Source organism: Opisthocomus hoazin, chromosome 27, assembly GCF_030867145.1.
Source record: "Opisthocomus hoazin isolate bOpiHoa1 chromosome 27, bOpiHoa1.hap1, whole genome shotgun sequence".
Lineage (NCBI taxonomy): Eukaryota > Metazoa > Chordata > Aves > Opisthocomiformes > Opisthocomidae > Opisthocomus > Opisthocomus hoazin.
In genome coordinates this window covers 1349298-1363105 of record NC_134440.1, presented here as the reverse complement: position 1 = coordinate 1363105, position 13808 = coordinate 1349298, and the positions used below count along the sequence as shown (strand labels likewise).

Here is a 13808-nt window from a genome sequence, read left to right as displayed (position 1 = left end):
GGGCTGCTCCGTGCCCCCAGCAGCTTCCCCCCCACCAGCCGCTCCCTGTGCCCCCGCGCCCCGTGTCTTCGCTGGCTCCTCGATGCCGGGCACCCCCCCGCCGCTGCGGGAGCTGCCCCGGGCCCGGAGCGCCCCAGCCCCGCAGACCGGGCAGCTGCCCCGCGCAGGGAGGCACCGGGGCCCCCCTCCGCCGGCCCCGCCATGCCACAGGCGGGGGGTGCGGGGCCGCTGGGCCTCTCCAGCGCGGGGGGGGCGGCCGGGCGGGACGCGGTGCTGGGGGGAAGCGACGCTGCGGGGGGGGCCCCGGAGCCTGCGGGCGGCGGGGGATCCCCGCGGGGAGTGCGGCCGCCCGGCGCCGCCGGCCCCATTGTCCGGGCTGTTCCCGCCGCCCCGCCCGCCCCGCCGGCTGCGGGCGCTGCCCCGCTCCGGGGCTGGGTCAGCCGAGAGCCACCGGGGCCGGGCCGCTGCCCCGCGGAGGCCCCTCGGTCTCGGCCGGGCCCGTTATCGCCCGCCCCAGCGCCGCGGGGTTATCGGGCCCCGCACCCCGGGCTGCGCGGCTGGGGGGGTCGGAGGCGGCCGCGGGCCAGGCCCCGCCCGTCCGTGCTGGCACCGGCCCCGCTGTTTTCGCCGGAGCCGTCGTCCCGCCCCACTCCCCGCGCCGAGGGGGCGCCGCCCGGTTCCGCTCCCGCCGTCCCGCTGGACCCCGCGCCCCCGGCCCCGCCGCCGCGTGTCCTCCGCCGCCCGCCGTCCGCCTCACCCCGCCGCGCCTCCCCATTGGCTGCCCTCCCGGCTGGTGGGCGTGGCCGCGGTCGGACCGGCCCGAACCGGCTCTCCCCGCAGGGGATGAGAGGGCGGAGAAGCCCGCCGTGTCACCCCTTCCCTCTGATTGGCCGTGCCGGGCTTGGTAGGCGGGCCAGATCTCCGAAGCGCCGCGCGATTGGCCGTCGGGAGAGCTGAGGGGGCGCGGCCCGTCCCGGACCCGCCCCCGCCTCCGTGACCCGGCGCGGGGCTTATAGCGGGCGGCGCGAGGCGACGTGAGGCGCGAGCGGAGATGGCGGCTGGCGCGCGGGGCCTCGTGGCGCTGGTGCTGCTCGGCGGGCTGGCGGCCGGCGCGGCCGGGACCGGTACGGCGGGGCGGGGGGGGCTGGGGCTTGCGGGGCTCCGCGGCGGGACCGGTACGGCGGGGTGGGGGGCTGCGGGGCTCCGTGGCGGGTTCGGGCGGGGCTGGGCTCGGTGGCGGGGGCTGCCCCGGCCCGGTTTGCGCCGGTGGCCGGATAAGGTTCGCTCCTCGCTTCCCGGCGCGCCGGGCCCCGCGCCGCAGCGGCGTTCCCGCGGTGCTCAGGCCGGTGGGCCCCGGCCGCGCGGTGCCGGGGCCCCGGGGTGGGTCCCGGGGTGCTGAGCCCCCGCGGTCCCGGCCCGGTGCTGCCGTGGGCGCTGGAGACCCCGCAGCCGGTTCGCGGTGCCGCGGAGCCAGACCCCGGGGCGGGGTGAGGGAGCGGGAGGGCTCCGGGGCGGGGGCGGCTGCTCTGCGGCGGAGCCCCGATTTAACGGGGGGGGGGGGGGGATTGTCCTGCGCCTTGTGCCGGGGCCACACCGCGGGGTTCGTCTCACGAACGAGCCCGAGCCCCCCGCGCCCCGTCCCAGCCCCTCTGCCAGGGACCCGCACGCGCGGTGTGCGGGGCGGCGGAGCGGTCCCGGTGGGCGCGGGGTTTCGCCTCCCGGCAGCGCGCGGCCCCGTGGCGGGCGGCTCTGTCCCGCGGTCCCGCTCCGCGTCCCGGTGGTGCGGGGCGGCCGCGGTGGGAGCGGCGGGGGGCGCGGGGCCGTGCTCCCGCCCGGTGGAGGCTGTTCGGGGTCCGGCAGTGACTCGGGCTGCGGCGCCCGGCCTGGCCTGGCCATGCCCGGCGGCTCGGACACCGCGCTGGGGGACCCCGCGTGTCCCCGGGCTGGCTCCGAGCAGCCCCGCGGGAGCGCCGGGAGCCCCGGCGGTTCGGTGCGGGGAGCCCGGGGGCTGCTCGTCCGCTGCGCACGCGGTCGGTGCCCGCTGCAGCTCCGCAGCCCGTCTGAACCGGGCGAAGCGTCCTCCGGCTGGGCACAGCCGCCCTGGGACCGCTGACCGTGCCAGCACGCAGCCGTCACCGCGGGTCCGTGGAGAGCCCTCGGTCCCCCCGGCTCCCGTCCCGCACCGGGCGGTGGCTGAGCGGGGACGGGCTCTGCGGGCGCGCCGTCGGCGGGGGGAGTTCTCAGAGCTGGGTGCTGGGGGGTCCGTACTCGCCGGCGGTGCGGGGGAACCCCTCCGGCACACGGGCCGGTTGCTCGGGGAGTGAAGCTCGGCGTCGGAGGAAGCTGCCTGCCGCTGACGTGCCCAGACCCCCCCGGGACCCCCGTCCCTTCCCGTGGTTTTGGAGCCGGTGTGAGACGGTCGTTCTGGCGTCTCCGGTGCGGTTCTGTCGGCCGGAGTCGCTCGGGAACCGGGACGGCGCCTTGCGGGGGGCAGCCCGTGGTGCGGCCGTTGCGGTGTGGAAGAGCTGCGGTTTTCCAGCCCCCGAGTTATGCACTGAGCCCTGGTTTAAGGGGCCTCAGTTTTCGGTATCAGCCTTCTCCTGGAAGTGGCTTGGCCTCAGATCCGGGTCAGATCTCTCCTTCCTTGTCCAGGCAGGTCTGTTCTTCCAGGCTTTCAAAGCTTTAGTGTGTAAAACTGATTTTTCCTTTTGAGAAATGTGGGATGGATTTATTTAGGACTCTGCAGCTTACCTTCCAGACTTCCTTGGGTTTTCTTTGAGTGTGGGCAAACTTGGTTTTATAATACTGATTTGTTTCTACGCTCACAGAAAAATGCTTGTAGGATTTCTTATTAAAATGCCTTCAGGCACTCAAAAACCAGAAAAAATTCACTCCCAGACAGACTCACCTCCTTTGTGCCGTGGTAGGTGTAGGGAGGTTGTATGAAATCATAAAGTGCTTAATAACTGAGTAAATTAATTTCTTGGAAGCCATCCTGGTGCACGGGTGCCTCGTAAGCCCGCTGCTGGCACGCCTGGGTGCAGCCAGCGCGCAGGAAGGACGTGTCGCAAGCTTGACCAGCTCTTAGCTCGGAGGTTGAGTCACGTAAGTAACCTTGGCTGGCGAGCGGTGCCTTTTCCGGACGCGCCGCTGCTGGAAGCCTCCCTTCCTGCCCTCGGCGAGGGGCTCGCCCGGCTCCGTCTGCCGCGCGCTGGCGCGGGGACGGCTGCGGGGCTGGGGCTGTGCCCGGCCCGACGGTGCTGGGCGGCTGGGCTCTCTGCCTGTGGCTTGCAGACCTGCCTCTGGGCTGGTTTCGAAAGCTGAACCCCCGGCCTCTCGCTGCGAGAGCAGCTTGCAAAATACTGTCCTATCCTGCAGCTGCTTCTCGTGCTTTTAATCTCCTTATGACTAATTTTAGCTCTGCGAAGTTACCTTGCCTGAGGTGAAAAGTCTGATTTCACTGTTTGTATGGCAACAAACGTGACGTGTTTCCTCGCCCGGCTTGCGCCATCCTGCAGACCGCCAGACGCCGTCTGCGTTTGCACGCACGCACTGAGCGGGGCAGAGCGTGGCGAGGCGGCGGTGCCCGCGGCGGTGCCCGGTGTCCGGTCACCGTGCCGGGGCCCGGCTGGCTCCCAGTTATGGCCGACCGACTGGGTGCGTGGAGCGGGGCGAGCAGACGTGTTCCTTCGAGGTGAGAGGGCAGTGATGAAGCGCTGTTCCCCTCACAGCTCTCGCAACCGGCTGAGCTGGGGCTCCCGGCGTGGCCGTGCTGCCGCCCCATTGCCGTCTGCGGCGCGGTGACGGCAGAGCCTGGGGCACCTTGCCGGGGTGCAGGGGATGCTGAGGCTCTGTGGGGATTGTGGAGGCTGGATAAGCCCCTGGGGGGAAAAAAATCTGTTGTTGTCTTTGTCCTGAACTGAAAGCATTCAGCGAGCGCTGGGGGAAGCGTGGCGGGCTCGGGGTCTGCCGCAGTGCTGTCCCTCGCAGGCGGCGGGCGATGCCACGGCTGCAGTGGGTTTCTTGTTGGGGTGGTGGCACAGGCGAGGTGCTGGCTGTAGGTCCTGGTTTGCAGCAGGGTCGCGGGAAGTGGTGTTGGCTGGAGATGTGACAATTTGGAACAACCCTGTCCGAGCTGGGCAGAGTTCAGAGGGTGTGGAGGGGGAGGGGGAAGAGAACGCTGATCCCAGGTTGTGTGCGGCCTCTGCTCAATGGCTGAAACTCTTTTTGCTTTGCACTAACACTCTGCACTAACACCTCTTCAACTCGTAGCTGGTTTTGTAAAGTCACCACTGTCTCAAAAGAGACTGACTCAGGACAGCGTGGAGTTGTACTGCGAGGCGATTGGCAATCCCATCCCTGAGATCCAGTGGTGGTTTGAGGGGAACGAGCCAAATGAGACCTGTGCTCAGCTCTGGGATGGCGCACGGCAGGACCGTGTCAAAATCAACGCCACCTACAACCGGCACTCCACCAGCACCATCCACATCGCAAACCTCACGAGCGACGACTCGGGCATGTACGAGTGCCGGGCCAGCAGCGACCCCGACCGCAACCACTTGTCGAAGAGCCCCAGAGTCAAGTGGATCCGTTCCCAGGCGAACGTTTTTGTCATCGAACGTGAGTGGCCACACTGAGGCCTTGGCACTTGCTCGGACACCAGTGTCTTGAGTCTCCTGCCATGCTCACCCCTGCACCCGTGTCCTGTGGCTCCCGACAGCTCCCCTCACCCCCCCACCCCGGCTGTAGAACCGACAGACTCCCACCCCCTGTCATCTCCCTCACCACCCGTGACTTGACCCGAAATGGCCCTGCTCAAAAAGGGTTGTGGCTTCCCAACCAAAACGCCCTTTGGCAGTCCCGAGTCCTTTTCCAGAGCCAAAGACCTGGAGCCTGCTGCTTATTCCCGAGTGCCTCCGAGTCCCCGTGCCGCTTGCGGAATCGAGAGTCTCGGTTCTGCGGTAGCCTCTGCCCTAACCACCGCTGACAAACCGGCCCTTCCCTCCCGCCCGTGCAGCTCCTGCTCCTGTCCACAGCCTTGCTTTAAGCTGCTGGTGATACAAGCTGTGGGGAGCAAAACCTGCTTTGAGTTTCCTGAGATGCACCCGTTTTTGAAGTGGCCGTGTCTGTGTGCGGCTGAGTGTGGGGTGATCCTTGTCCCGCGGAAGCGGCCGGATTCGCTCTGCTCGGAGGTGGCAGCTGAGCTGTGGAGTGGACAGGAGGCTGCTCCGAGCGGTAGGAACCCGGGCGGTGTGAGGGAGTTCAGCACCCTGCTAGGGTCTCACCGTGAATGCTGAGGCTGGCAGAGCAGCGCAGCAGTCCCTTCAGCATAAACGTGCTAGGGAATACCGGACTCCAAACCTGCTTCCACTGGAATCTGGGTAGGAGGAGAAGCGAAATGCCTGTCAGCCCTGTGCAAACATTGTTCGAGAGACTGAGGCTGGGTGGAAGGGTAGGAACCGTGGTGCTGCCGGGGCTGTGTAATGGGGCTGCCTCCTACAAGTAGAAAAGCCTGAGTCATCTTGTCTTGCATAATTTACTGCTGCTTGGCTTGTGGAGGCCCAGGACCTTTTGGAGTCCTGGTTCTGTGTTCTCCCTGGGGTAAATCTGACTGTAACCTCTTGGGCTGCAGCAGACGATGCACGCGTCGCTCGCACCAGGTCTGGATTGCTGCCCCTCACGACGGAGGGCCTGGCTGCCATCGGTTGCGTCACCTGGAGGCGTCTGCATCTGCTCAGGTTCTGGGAGTTGTTGACAGAGCGAGTGCTGTAGTGGCTCGTAAAAGGAGAGAGCTGTGCTCCTGTAACTGCCCTTCACAGTGTGACCTTTTCCACTGCTTATTGAGCTCTGCTGGAGCTGCACGCGTTGGGGGACAGCAGGAGGCTCAAAACCGCCCCGAGCACGTGGCAGCGATCCTGCTCGTGGTGGGAGCTGCTGCAGGGTCGTGTCCGTTATCGGTAGGCGCAGGCAGCCCCGGGTGCCTGGTTTTCGAGTCTCTCCTGTGCTTGTATTATCAGTTCTGGTAGGAAACTGCTTGCAATGGTAAGTGAAAGCTGTGACAGAGACAAGGAGCTGTGGGTTTGGGTCACATTAAAGGTTCTGGAGCAGGCAAATGACCTCTGGAATACTGCATGTTAACTTCAGTTGAATTATGTGCAAACACAGGCCCTGACATCAAAGCCCACGTAACTGGCGTTTCTGGGAAGCTGATGCTCACCTGCAACATGAGTGCACCGTACCCTGCCATCAGTGGCCACGAGTGGATGCATGGCGACAAGATACTGCACACAGACACGGACTCCAGTGCTTTCACCAGTTACATGTGAGTGTCAGGGGCAAGGTCGGATCGGGATCTGAACACGGGACGGGTTTTTTACCAGATGCAGTTAATATATCCTATCGGCCGAGTCTAAAGCTACATGCTTGCAGTCGTGCTGATAATGTAGGCGTTTAAACCTTAGAACATGAGATAAGCAAAGTTTTGGTAAGGCTCAGCATTTTCTCCTTTATGGAGAAGAGGGCTCAAAAAGGAGGAGGAAGGGAAAGTTATATGCCACAAATATCCCCTCAGTAAGAGAAGTTCTGCTGCTTTGTATTTTTATGCAGGTGTTCAGCTGGGCTCGGTTGGTTTCTCGGGTGCAAGGTGCCGTGTGCCTGCTGCCTGGCCTCTGCCCCGTCTGTCCACAGCGCTGGCATTGGTGTGCCAGAGCTGTTGTCTCTGAGGGACCTCTGGTCTGGGCAGGACATCAGCTCCCTGCTCCCTGAGGCCATTTCTGGAATGAGAGACCCCAGTGTGTTTGTCTCTGCCTTTGGGTTTTATCTACCTTGCCAAAGTCCAGCCCTTCTCCCAGAGCAAGCGGGGAGGTTGCCTGCAAGTTGTGGTCAGCGCTCAGAAGCTGTTTGCAGGGTGCAGCTGAGCAGAAGCAGGAATACCAGCCTTATTGTAGCAGTGCAGTCAGCTTTCCTTTTTGATTACAGTCAGGCCTGGCTGGCACTGACCCAGCAGCTGTACCGGCATCGTGTCCTTTTGTGTGGCAGTGCCGACGTGCCTGTCTCCCCATAGCAACAGGGAGCTGAACAAGGATTAAAGTATTTATAACCCAGCCTCCCTCGCGTGACCTCAATTCCTTAGCTGAGTGGTTTTTGGAAGTGGGAAGCGCCGTGCACAGCAGAACTGACAAACAGCCTGTTGTCCCCGTGCAGCCACGGGACTGAAGCTTCGCCTGCCCCTTCCCTTGCCTGGGTATTGCTAAGCTGGGGAATGAGATGTTTGTTGCAGTGCAGCGTAATCCACTAAATCTCATTGCAGCAGCTTTGCAAAGAGGAAAGTGGGAGAGTTCTCCCTACGCTTGGATCAGTCCAGGGGAACCCAGCCGGCGTGTTGCTTTGCCACTGCTTTGCCCTGTGTTTCAGTGGCCTTTCCTGCATGGGAGGAGTAGTCTTCCTCAGTCTGTTGTCCTGAGCTCCTTGCCTGCCTCTTAGAGGTGAGCTGCAGGGCTGGCGTGTGGCCGTGTCCTGGGCTCTGCTCACCAGAGGACTTTCCTGCTGTGCTACAGATTCTGCTGGTTTTGCTCAGTAGGGTGTCATTTTTTTTAACGGGCCGTGGTCTGTGTGGAAGAGGGAAGAGCGTGGAGCTGGCTGCTCCTGAAGCGTACATGTGGCGTGGCAGCTGGTGATGGGGCAGTATCGGCCTGGTACTCCTGGTTTTCTTCCTCTGTACTAGCTAACAGTCTAGGTCTCCATTTTTTTCCCGTTGTAGAGGCCCTGATGACAGGAGTTCCCAGGGTTAGGGAGCTAAAGGTGCCGGTTTTCAGGAGTCATAAGACAAGGTCTGCTTGATCTCTGACTTGGCAGACCCGTGTCAGACTTGGTGTGGGGGAAATCGTCCTCTGCCATCCCCAGTGCGTGGAGAGAGAAGGGTGGGGAGTTGGGTTGCAGTAGGTACGTGTTCCCTCTGATCTGGGGGGTACAATGCGGTGCAGTGTAAATGCTGGCCCTGGAATGGGAGAAATTCCCCGTGGAGGAGATTGCTGCTGCTTGTGGGTGTCTGTTCCTGTGCGTTTAGAGTTTGGTGTCTGGGTAAGCTGGTTGTGCTGAATGCTCATCTGACATCCTGGGTTTTGGCAGAATTGAGGGGAAGATGGAAGAGCACTCTGGTGTCTATGAATGTGTCTACAAAACAAGCCCAGTGATCAGAGGACAAGTGAATATTTCAGGTACCTTCCTATGTTTGCCTCTGGGTCTGAGGAGGGGAGTGGGAAAGCTGTGATCTCCTGAGCGCTGTGCTGTGGTATCTCTTCAGCTGCTTGAGGAGCTGCTTCTAGCCCTCACCAACTGGGCTGCAGGGCTCCACGTGTCTACTGCTGGGTTTGCTTGGGAGGGAGCTCCGTTTTGTCAGGCAGCTAAAGTGTCTGTAGGGTCAGCTCTTGGACCGTGCCTCGAATCGGCCTTCTGCTGTGTGTGGACATGTTCCCACAACAGTAATGGGAGAGGAATAATACCTGCTGGACAAATCTGAGCCTTTCCTGAGTCGGCTTGGCGTGCTTTCCCTTCTGAAAATGCCAAGCAATGGGCAAGCGGGGGGATGGACCCACTAATGCATTTCTTAGACTGAAGTCAAGCTGCATGGGTGACTTTGGTTCTGGCTAGGCAGGCTGCAGGGAGTACAAATCCTTGTCTCTTCTATAATAAAGTGTCTGGTTTTCTTTCTCTTGCCGTAGTTCCACCCCAAGTGGTGGCATATAAGAAGTCTGAGCATGGGAATGAGGGGGACACCGGTGTGCTGACCTGCAAGAATCCCTCTTTCCCCCCTGTCAGCTCTTGGGTCTGGTACAAAAACGGGCAAGAGGTAAGTGCTGTGGCTTGGTGCTGTTTCTCCCCTCCTGCCTACCCTGCCTCCCAGCAAAGAGGTCGAGGACCCCATCCCATCAGAACTGGCTGTTTCCGTGTAGCCGCCTCGGTGCCGCGGCACGGAGGACTTCGGTCGTGGCAAGCGAGCGGCTCCCCTCACGCCGGCACTGCCCTGAGAGCCGTCTGTCCTTCTCCCTCCCTCCAGCCCATCGTCAATGGTTCTGGTCGATACATCATTAAGTCCAGTGGCAACAAGACAGAGTTACGCATTCTCAAACTGAGTATTGAGGAGGATGCAGGTGACTACCACTGCAATGCCACCAACTCTGATGGCTTTGGTGGTGCTACCGTAAACCTGCGTGTACGCAGCCGCCTGGCAGCACTCTGGCCCTTCCTGGGTATTGTGGCAGAAGTCCTCGTTCTTGTCACCATCATCTTCATCTATGAGAAGAGGAGGAAGCCGGATGAGGTTCTTGATGGTAAGAAGTGCCTGGGGTTAAATCTTTCTGGGGAGACCAAGTAACTTGTAGGGTGCAGGCAAAACATTCTGGTAGAGAACTTGGAGTTTCCTTCATCAGCTGGGCGTTAATTTGAGGGCTGCTTCTCGGGGCATTTCTTGTAAAACCATGGTAATCTTTACCAGGCTACCTCAGCCTTGAAGCTGCAAGGAATGGTGCTGTTTCTGGCAGTCCTTCAGCAAGCTGTGTTTTGGATCTGGAGTCGGTGCAGGTCAGCCTGACCCTTGGTCTCAGTGGTTCCTCTGCACTTTGCTCAAGTGTTTCAAGCAAGCGTTGCTGGGACCAGGTTTTCTTTGGCAGTTAACATTCTGGAGAAGCTGATTTGTGAATAGGTGGTAGAGCTCTTCTGGTGCTGCAGGATCAGAGGACTGTGTCAGTGGCTCTGTAAGACCAGGCTTAGCTTAATTCAGGTTCAGTTCGTGGATCTGTTTTGGGTTCACACATGATGACCCTCCTGGGACTTCCTCAAAGCCTAGTGCTATCTTTAATCTGTTCTGGAAATACCAGCTCCTCCCTTTCCTTATCAGTAAGAATCTGCATTGTGTTAGCCCAGCTGCTCCTCCCTTATCTGATCCCGTTAACAATGAAGTGCAAATGCTCGGTATCCTTCCTGCTTGCCGGGTCAGGCCCCGGAGCCCTCTGCTAGGAACAGCAGGTCGGGCAGGCTGAGTGGGGTGAGGTGCAGCTGAGGGGCTAAAACCAAGTTTCCCTCCCCTGACTGCAGGGCTTGGGGAGCTCTACTCGAGGCAGTTGTACAAGCAGATGCTTTGTCCTCTGGCTCTCTTGGCTGGAAGGCAGATGTCTTCTTAAGGATGCGGTAGCTGCATCTTCCAGTAAAAACCATATAGCCTGTGTGCGTGTGATCTGGCTTCTGATGGCCTCAGCCTGGTCCAGACCGTGTTGAGTGCTGACCTGTCAGAGCTGCAGCAGATGCTTTGACAGACAGACAGAGCGTGTGTACTGAAGCGTCCTGATGCTCCTTGGCCAGAGCTTTTAAGCTCAGGCTCCCAAGTGCTTGTGTGTGAGATTGTGTATGCCTGCGGAACAGGTATGACACCAGCTTTATTCTTTCCTGCTGTGAAGTAGCTACCTCCCCCCAGAAGTCTTTGTGGCTTTGCCCCCCTTCAGAGGAGGCAGCAGTCAGGTGTTGCTGAGCCAGCTCAGACAGATGCTGCTGTTCTGTGGTTGTGACATGGCTGCTCCCTGTTGCCTGGGATGGAGAGGCTGGCTTGTGTGAGGTGTGATATCCTTGCTGGTGTTATCTTTCCACTCTTCCCTTCTCTGCTGCTGGCTGTCACCTCCAATGGTAAGTAGAAGATGGTTCCAGATGTGTTTCTGCATCTGTCCTCTCACCAGCTGTATGCGATGCCCGAGGCAGTCCCGGTGCCCGGAGCGTGGGCCCCGGCGGTGTTGGAGGGGAGCCCGGACTGTGGACGAGATGATGGGGAGCCTTCTGTTGGAAGGTGGCAGATTGCAAGGAGCTGGTGAAAGGCCCCAGGGCTTGGCACGCCCTGGCAGAGATGTTTTCTTAGCTGTGGTTCTTGGTGTAGCAAGAATGTGGTGTGCAGTGTGTTTGTTTTGATTTCACAAAACATACGGGGAGGAAGGAGATGCTTAACGCCCCGTTCCCAGAACATCCCCTTTGGATTTCCCTTTGTGCTCAGGTCTGGGAGCCGTCTGCGTTAGTGGTGCTGCTGGGGGGGGAGAGCTGCGGGTGGGTGGGTGGCAGCCTGGTGGGTCTGTGGGTCTCTGCCTGTTGCTGGTGGTGGGCAGACCGGCTGGTAGGCTGAGGATACGCAGGGTGCAGATGTTAAAACAGATGTTACCAGCCAGTGGTGCTGCTTCACAAACTGCCTGGATGCTTCCCTGTGTAACTCCACTTCTGTGGCTGCCTGGGGCAGTCTCTGGTGTGCCCTGGGGTGGGTTCAGGAGGGGCCAGCGCTGGCCCCTGCGGATGGTCGGGGTGGTGCTGGCACTTGGTTGCCCTGCGAGCCGAGCCTGCCCTGTGCCAGCAGAAGCAACTGCGTAACAGGAGCTTATGTCTAAGTTTGTGCCTTGTCTAAGCTTAGACAAGAAGCAGCTTAAGACTCACGTGGGGAGTGGTGGTGTTCTGGTAAGCGGCAGCCGCTGCTCTGCCAGGCCCCGGCGAAGCAGGAGCCCGGCGGGTGAGATGACCTGTTGGCTTCAGTCCCGTGCAGGCAGTAGGATCCAGTGTACCCAGTAACCTGTCTGGAATGCCGGTTCCTGGAGTTTGAAGGGGTGACAGATCATTGCTTACATGCCCTTCCCTGACACTGTTCTCTCTTTCTGTGCTGTCCCGCATGTGAAGATGACGATGGAGGTTCTGCACCACTGTAAGTACCTTGCTTTTTCCTATTTAGCCAGATTTGTGCTGGTGGGTCACATCCCTCCAGGGAATCGACTCAGTATAAAAGCGAGCTGGTGTGGGAAGAACACCCCAGCGTGCTGGGCGGGGGACTTTCCCCCATGGCTCATCTGAGCTGGCCTCTGTATAAACCCCATGTAACTGGGGGTGGCACCAGTGTCCCCAGAACTGACACTCCTCTGGTAACCAGTCTCTCCTGATCTTGACCACCTGTATGGACCAGAATAACATCAGTGGGCGGGCTGGGGCTTTGTGCCTTTTCTTTCCTCACTGCCCCTTTTCTGTTCCCAGGAAAAGCAACGCCACAAACCACAAGGACAAGAATGTCCGCCAGAGAAACGCGAACTAAGAGCAGGGGCCAGGTGAGTGCGGCGCCGGGGGAGGGACGCAGCTGCTGGGCCCGGCTGTCACCTCCTCGCAGCCCCTGGGTTCTGCTCGGGGCTCTTCACCCACTGTCCCAGCCGCAGGAGCTGTCTGCTGAGGGTCTCTGGAGGACACAGAGGCTCCCGGCCTGACATCGCCGGTGGGGTTTGGGGAGTGGGGGGTGACGTGCCGTGCTCGTGTTCAGCCGCTGGCCGTGAGCAGCCCGGCAGGCGCTGCCGAAGCCGCTGGGGCTGCGTGTGGGGCACAGCCGTGTGCCCGGGGAGAGGGGGAGGAAGGCGCTGGACTCCAGCGGGGCTCTAAGGCATGGGAGGGTCAGGACTGCCTGGTAACGCCTGCGCTGGGCTCAAGCAGGGGACGAGTCCCAGCCCTCGGCTGTACCGGAGGGCAGGGTCCTGTGCTGCTCCACCGACCCCCTCCAGCACTGTGCAGCCTTACTGGCGCAGCTGGGTTGTCTTACTGGCTTTTATTTCTCTCCCGCCAGGTGACGTGTAGATGAAGAACTCATCTGGACAATTTTGTTTTCTTCTAATTTCTTGGTAAAATAGCACCATGAAGTATTCTAGTGCGTCCTTGCGATTCAGTTACTTCACTTTCTAAAGAATCTTAAGTTGTAGAATCTAAAATACACTTTTTTTAAAAAAAAGAGATGTGGGAGGGTTTTTCTACCTGTAAATGTAAATCCCCCGTTTCTGGTAGTCTAGGTCACTGGCTGTCTGTCGTAGGCTTCTTCACGTTGGTATAGAGGGGGTGGCTGGGTGTCAGCTTATTTCTTCCCCATCTCTGGGAAGAGCAGTGTTGGGTAGGGCCCTTCTGAAACGGCCTCCTGGCCCCAGCTCGGTGTTTGAGGCCACTCGCGGAGCTGCGGATGCCAGACCTGGACACGCAGTGGAATGTGTGCGGTTCCTCATGTGCTGCTCCGTGGGACGTGGCTGGCACTGCCCATGTTCCCAGTGCGTCCCTCCTGCCCTGTGAGTGTGGGTCAGGGAGAAACTGCTTTGGTGACCGGCTGGAGATGACCTGCCCTGAGCGAGGGGCTGGGGAAGGCAGCTCTGGGTCATTCCCAGTGTGTCCCGGGTGTGGCTGCACCTTTCCCTGGCGTGGAAGCAGTGTGTGTCCTTGTAAGGCACGCGGCCAGGGCCACCAGGCACGTCTGCTGCTGTGGCTCCCAGGAGGAGCGAGCTGAGGGCTCGCCCCTCGGTGTGTGCCGCACCACCCGGCCTGCACACCGGGCCGTTCCACGCCGGGCAGCCCCCCGGCCAGCTCCAGAGTGGCTGCTGCTACCCTCCAAAGCGTGACCAGGAGGCAGTGCTGGAGCGGGGCACGGGGTGAGCGACTGCTGGTAGCTTACTGCAGGGGGGGGTGGGTATCTCTTCTCGAGCTGCTGCGGTGGGGTTAGGGGCAGAGCGAACGGGGGCTGCGGGGCGGGGGGCAGCTGAACAGTGTCTGTTCTTGTGCTTGAGCCTTGGCTGTGTTTGTGTGACAGGAGCCTGAGAGCAGATGAACACTTGGTGCAGTCTAATACCTTTATGGCTGGGTAGCATTGAGCGGCTCCATCTGTTAACACACTTCACCAATAAAGATGATTCCTCTCTCTTTTTTTCCATCCGTGTTTGGACTCTGGTCTCCCATCTCTCCTGGCTGGGCCCCTGGGTTCCCTGACCTGCTGACTC

The 13808-nt window shown here is 60.9% G+C and overlaps 1 protein-coding gene across 2 annotated transcripts; it reads left to right on the top strand.

Annotated features, from left to right (window-relative positions):
* The first annotated feature begins 1014 nt into the window (after positions 1-1014).
* On the top strand, positions 1015-13739 carry BSG (basigin (Ok blood group)). Of its 2 annotated transcripts, XM_075444242.1 has the most exons (9): positions 1027-1124; positions 4273-4620; positions 6166-6322; positions 8128-8216; positions 8721-8848; positions 9056-9329; positions 11698-11722; positions 12046-12116; positions 12620-13739. In XM_075444242.1, the coding sequence occupies exons 1-8, from the start codon at positions 1052-1054 to the stop codon at positions 12101-12103; spliced, it is 1152 nt and encodes a 383-aa protein (XP_075300357.1). In that variant the 5' UTR covers positions 1027-1051; the 3' UTR covers positions 12104-12116; positions 12620-13739. The 2 variants fall into 2 exon arrangements, with proteins under 2 accessions (XP_075300356.1, XP_075300357.1); XM_075444241.1 differs by lacking the exon at positions 4273-4620 and having other exon boundaries at positions 1015-1124.
* Positions 13740-13808: the final 69 nt, after the last annotated feature.

Excerpts from the sequence above, each read along its gene's own strand:
- BSG (XM_075444242.1), top strand. The coding sequence starts at position 1,052 with ATGGCGGCTGGCGCGCGGGGCCTCGTGGCGCTGGTGCTGCTCGGCGGG. Across the intron at positions 1,125-4,272 it reads GGCCGGCGCGGCCGGGACCG|CTGGTTTTGTAAAGTCACCA; the intron begins GTACGGCGGGGC and ends TTCAACTCGTAG. Across the intron at positions 8,217-8,720 it reads AGGACAAGTGAATATTTCAG|TTCCACCCCAAGTGGTGGCA; the intron begins GTACCTTCCTAT and ends CTCTTGCCGTAG.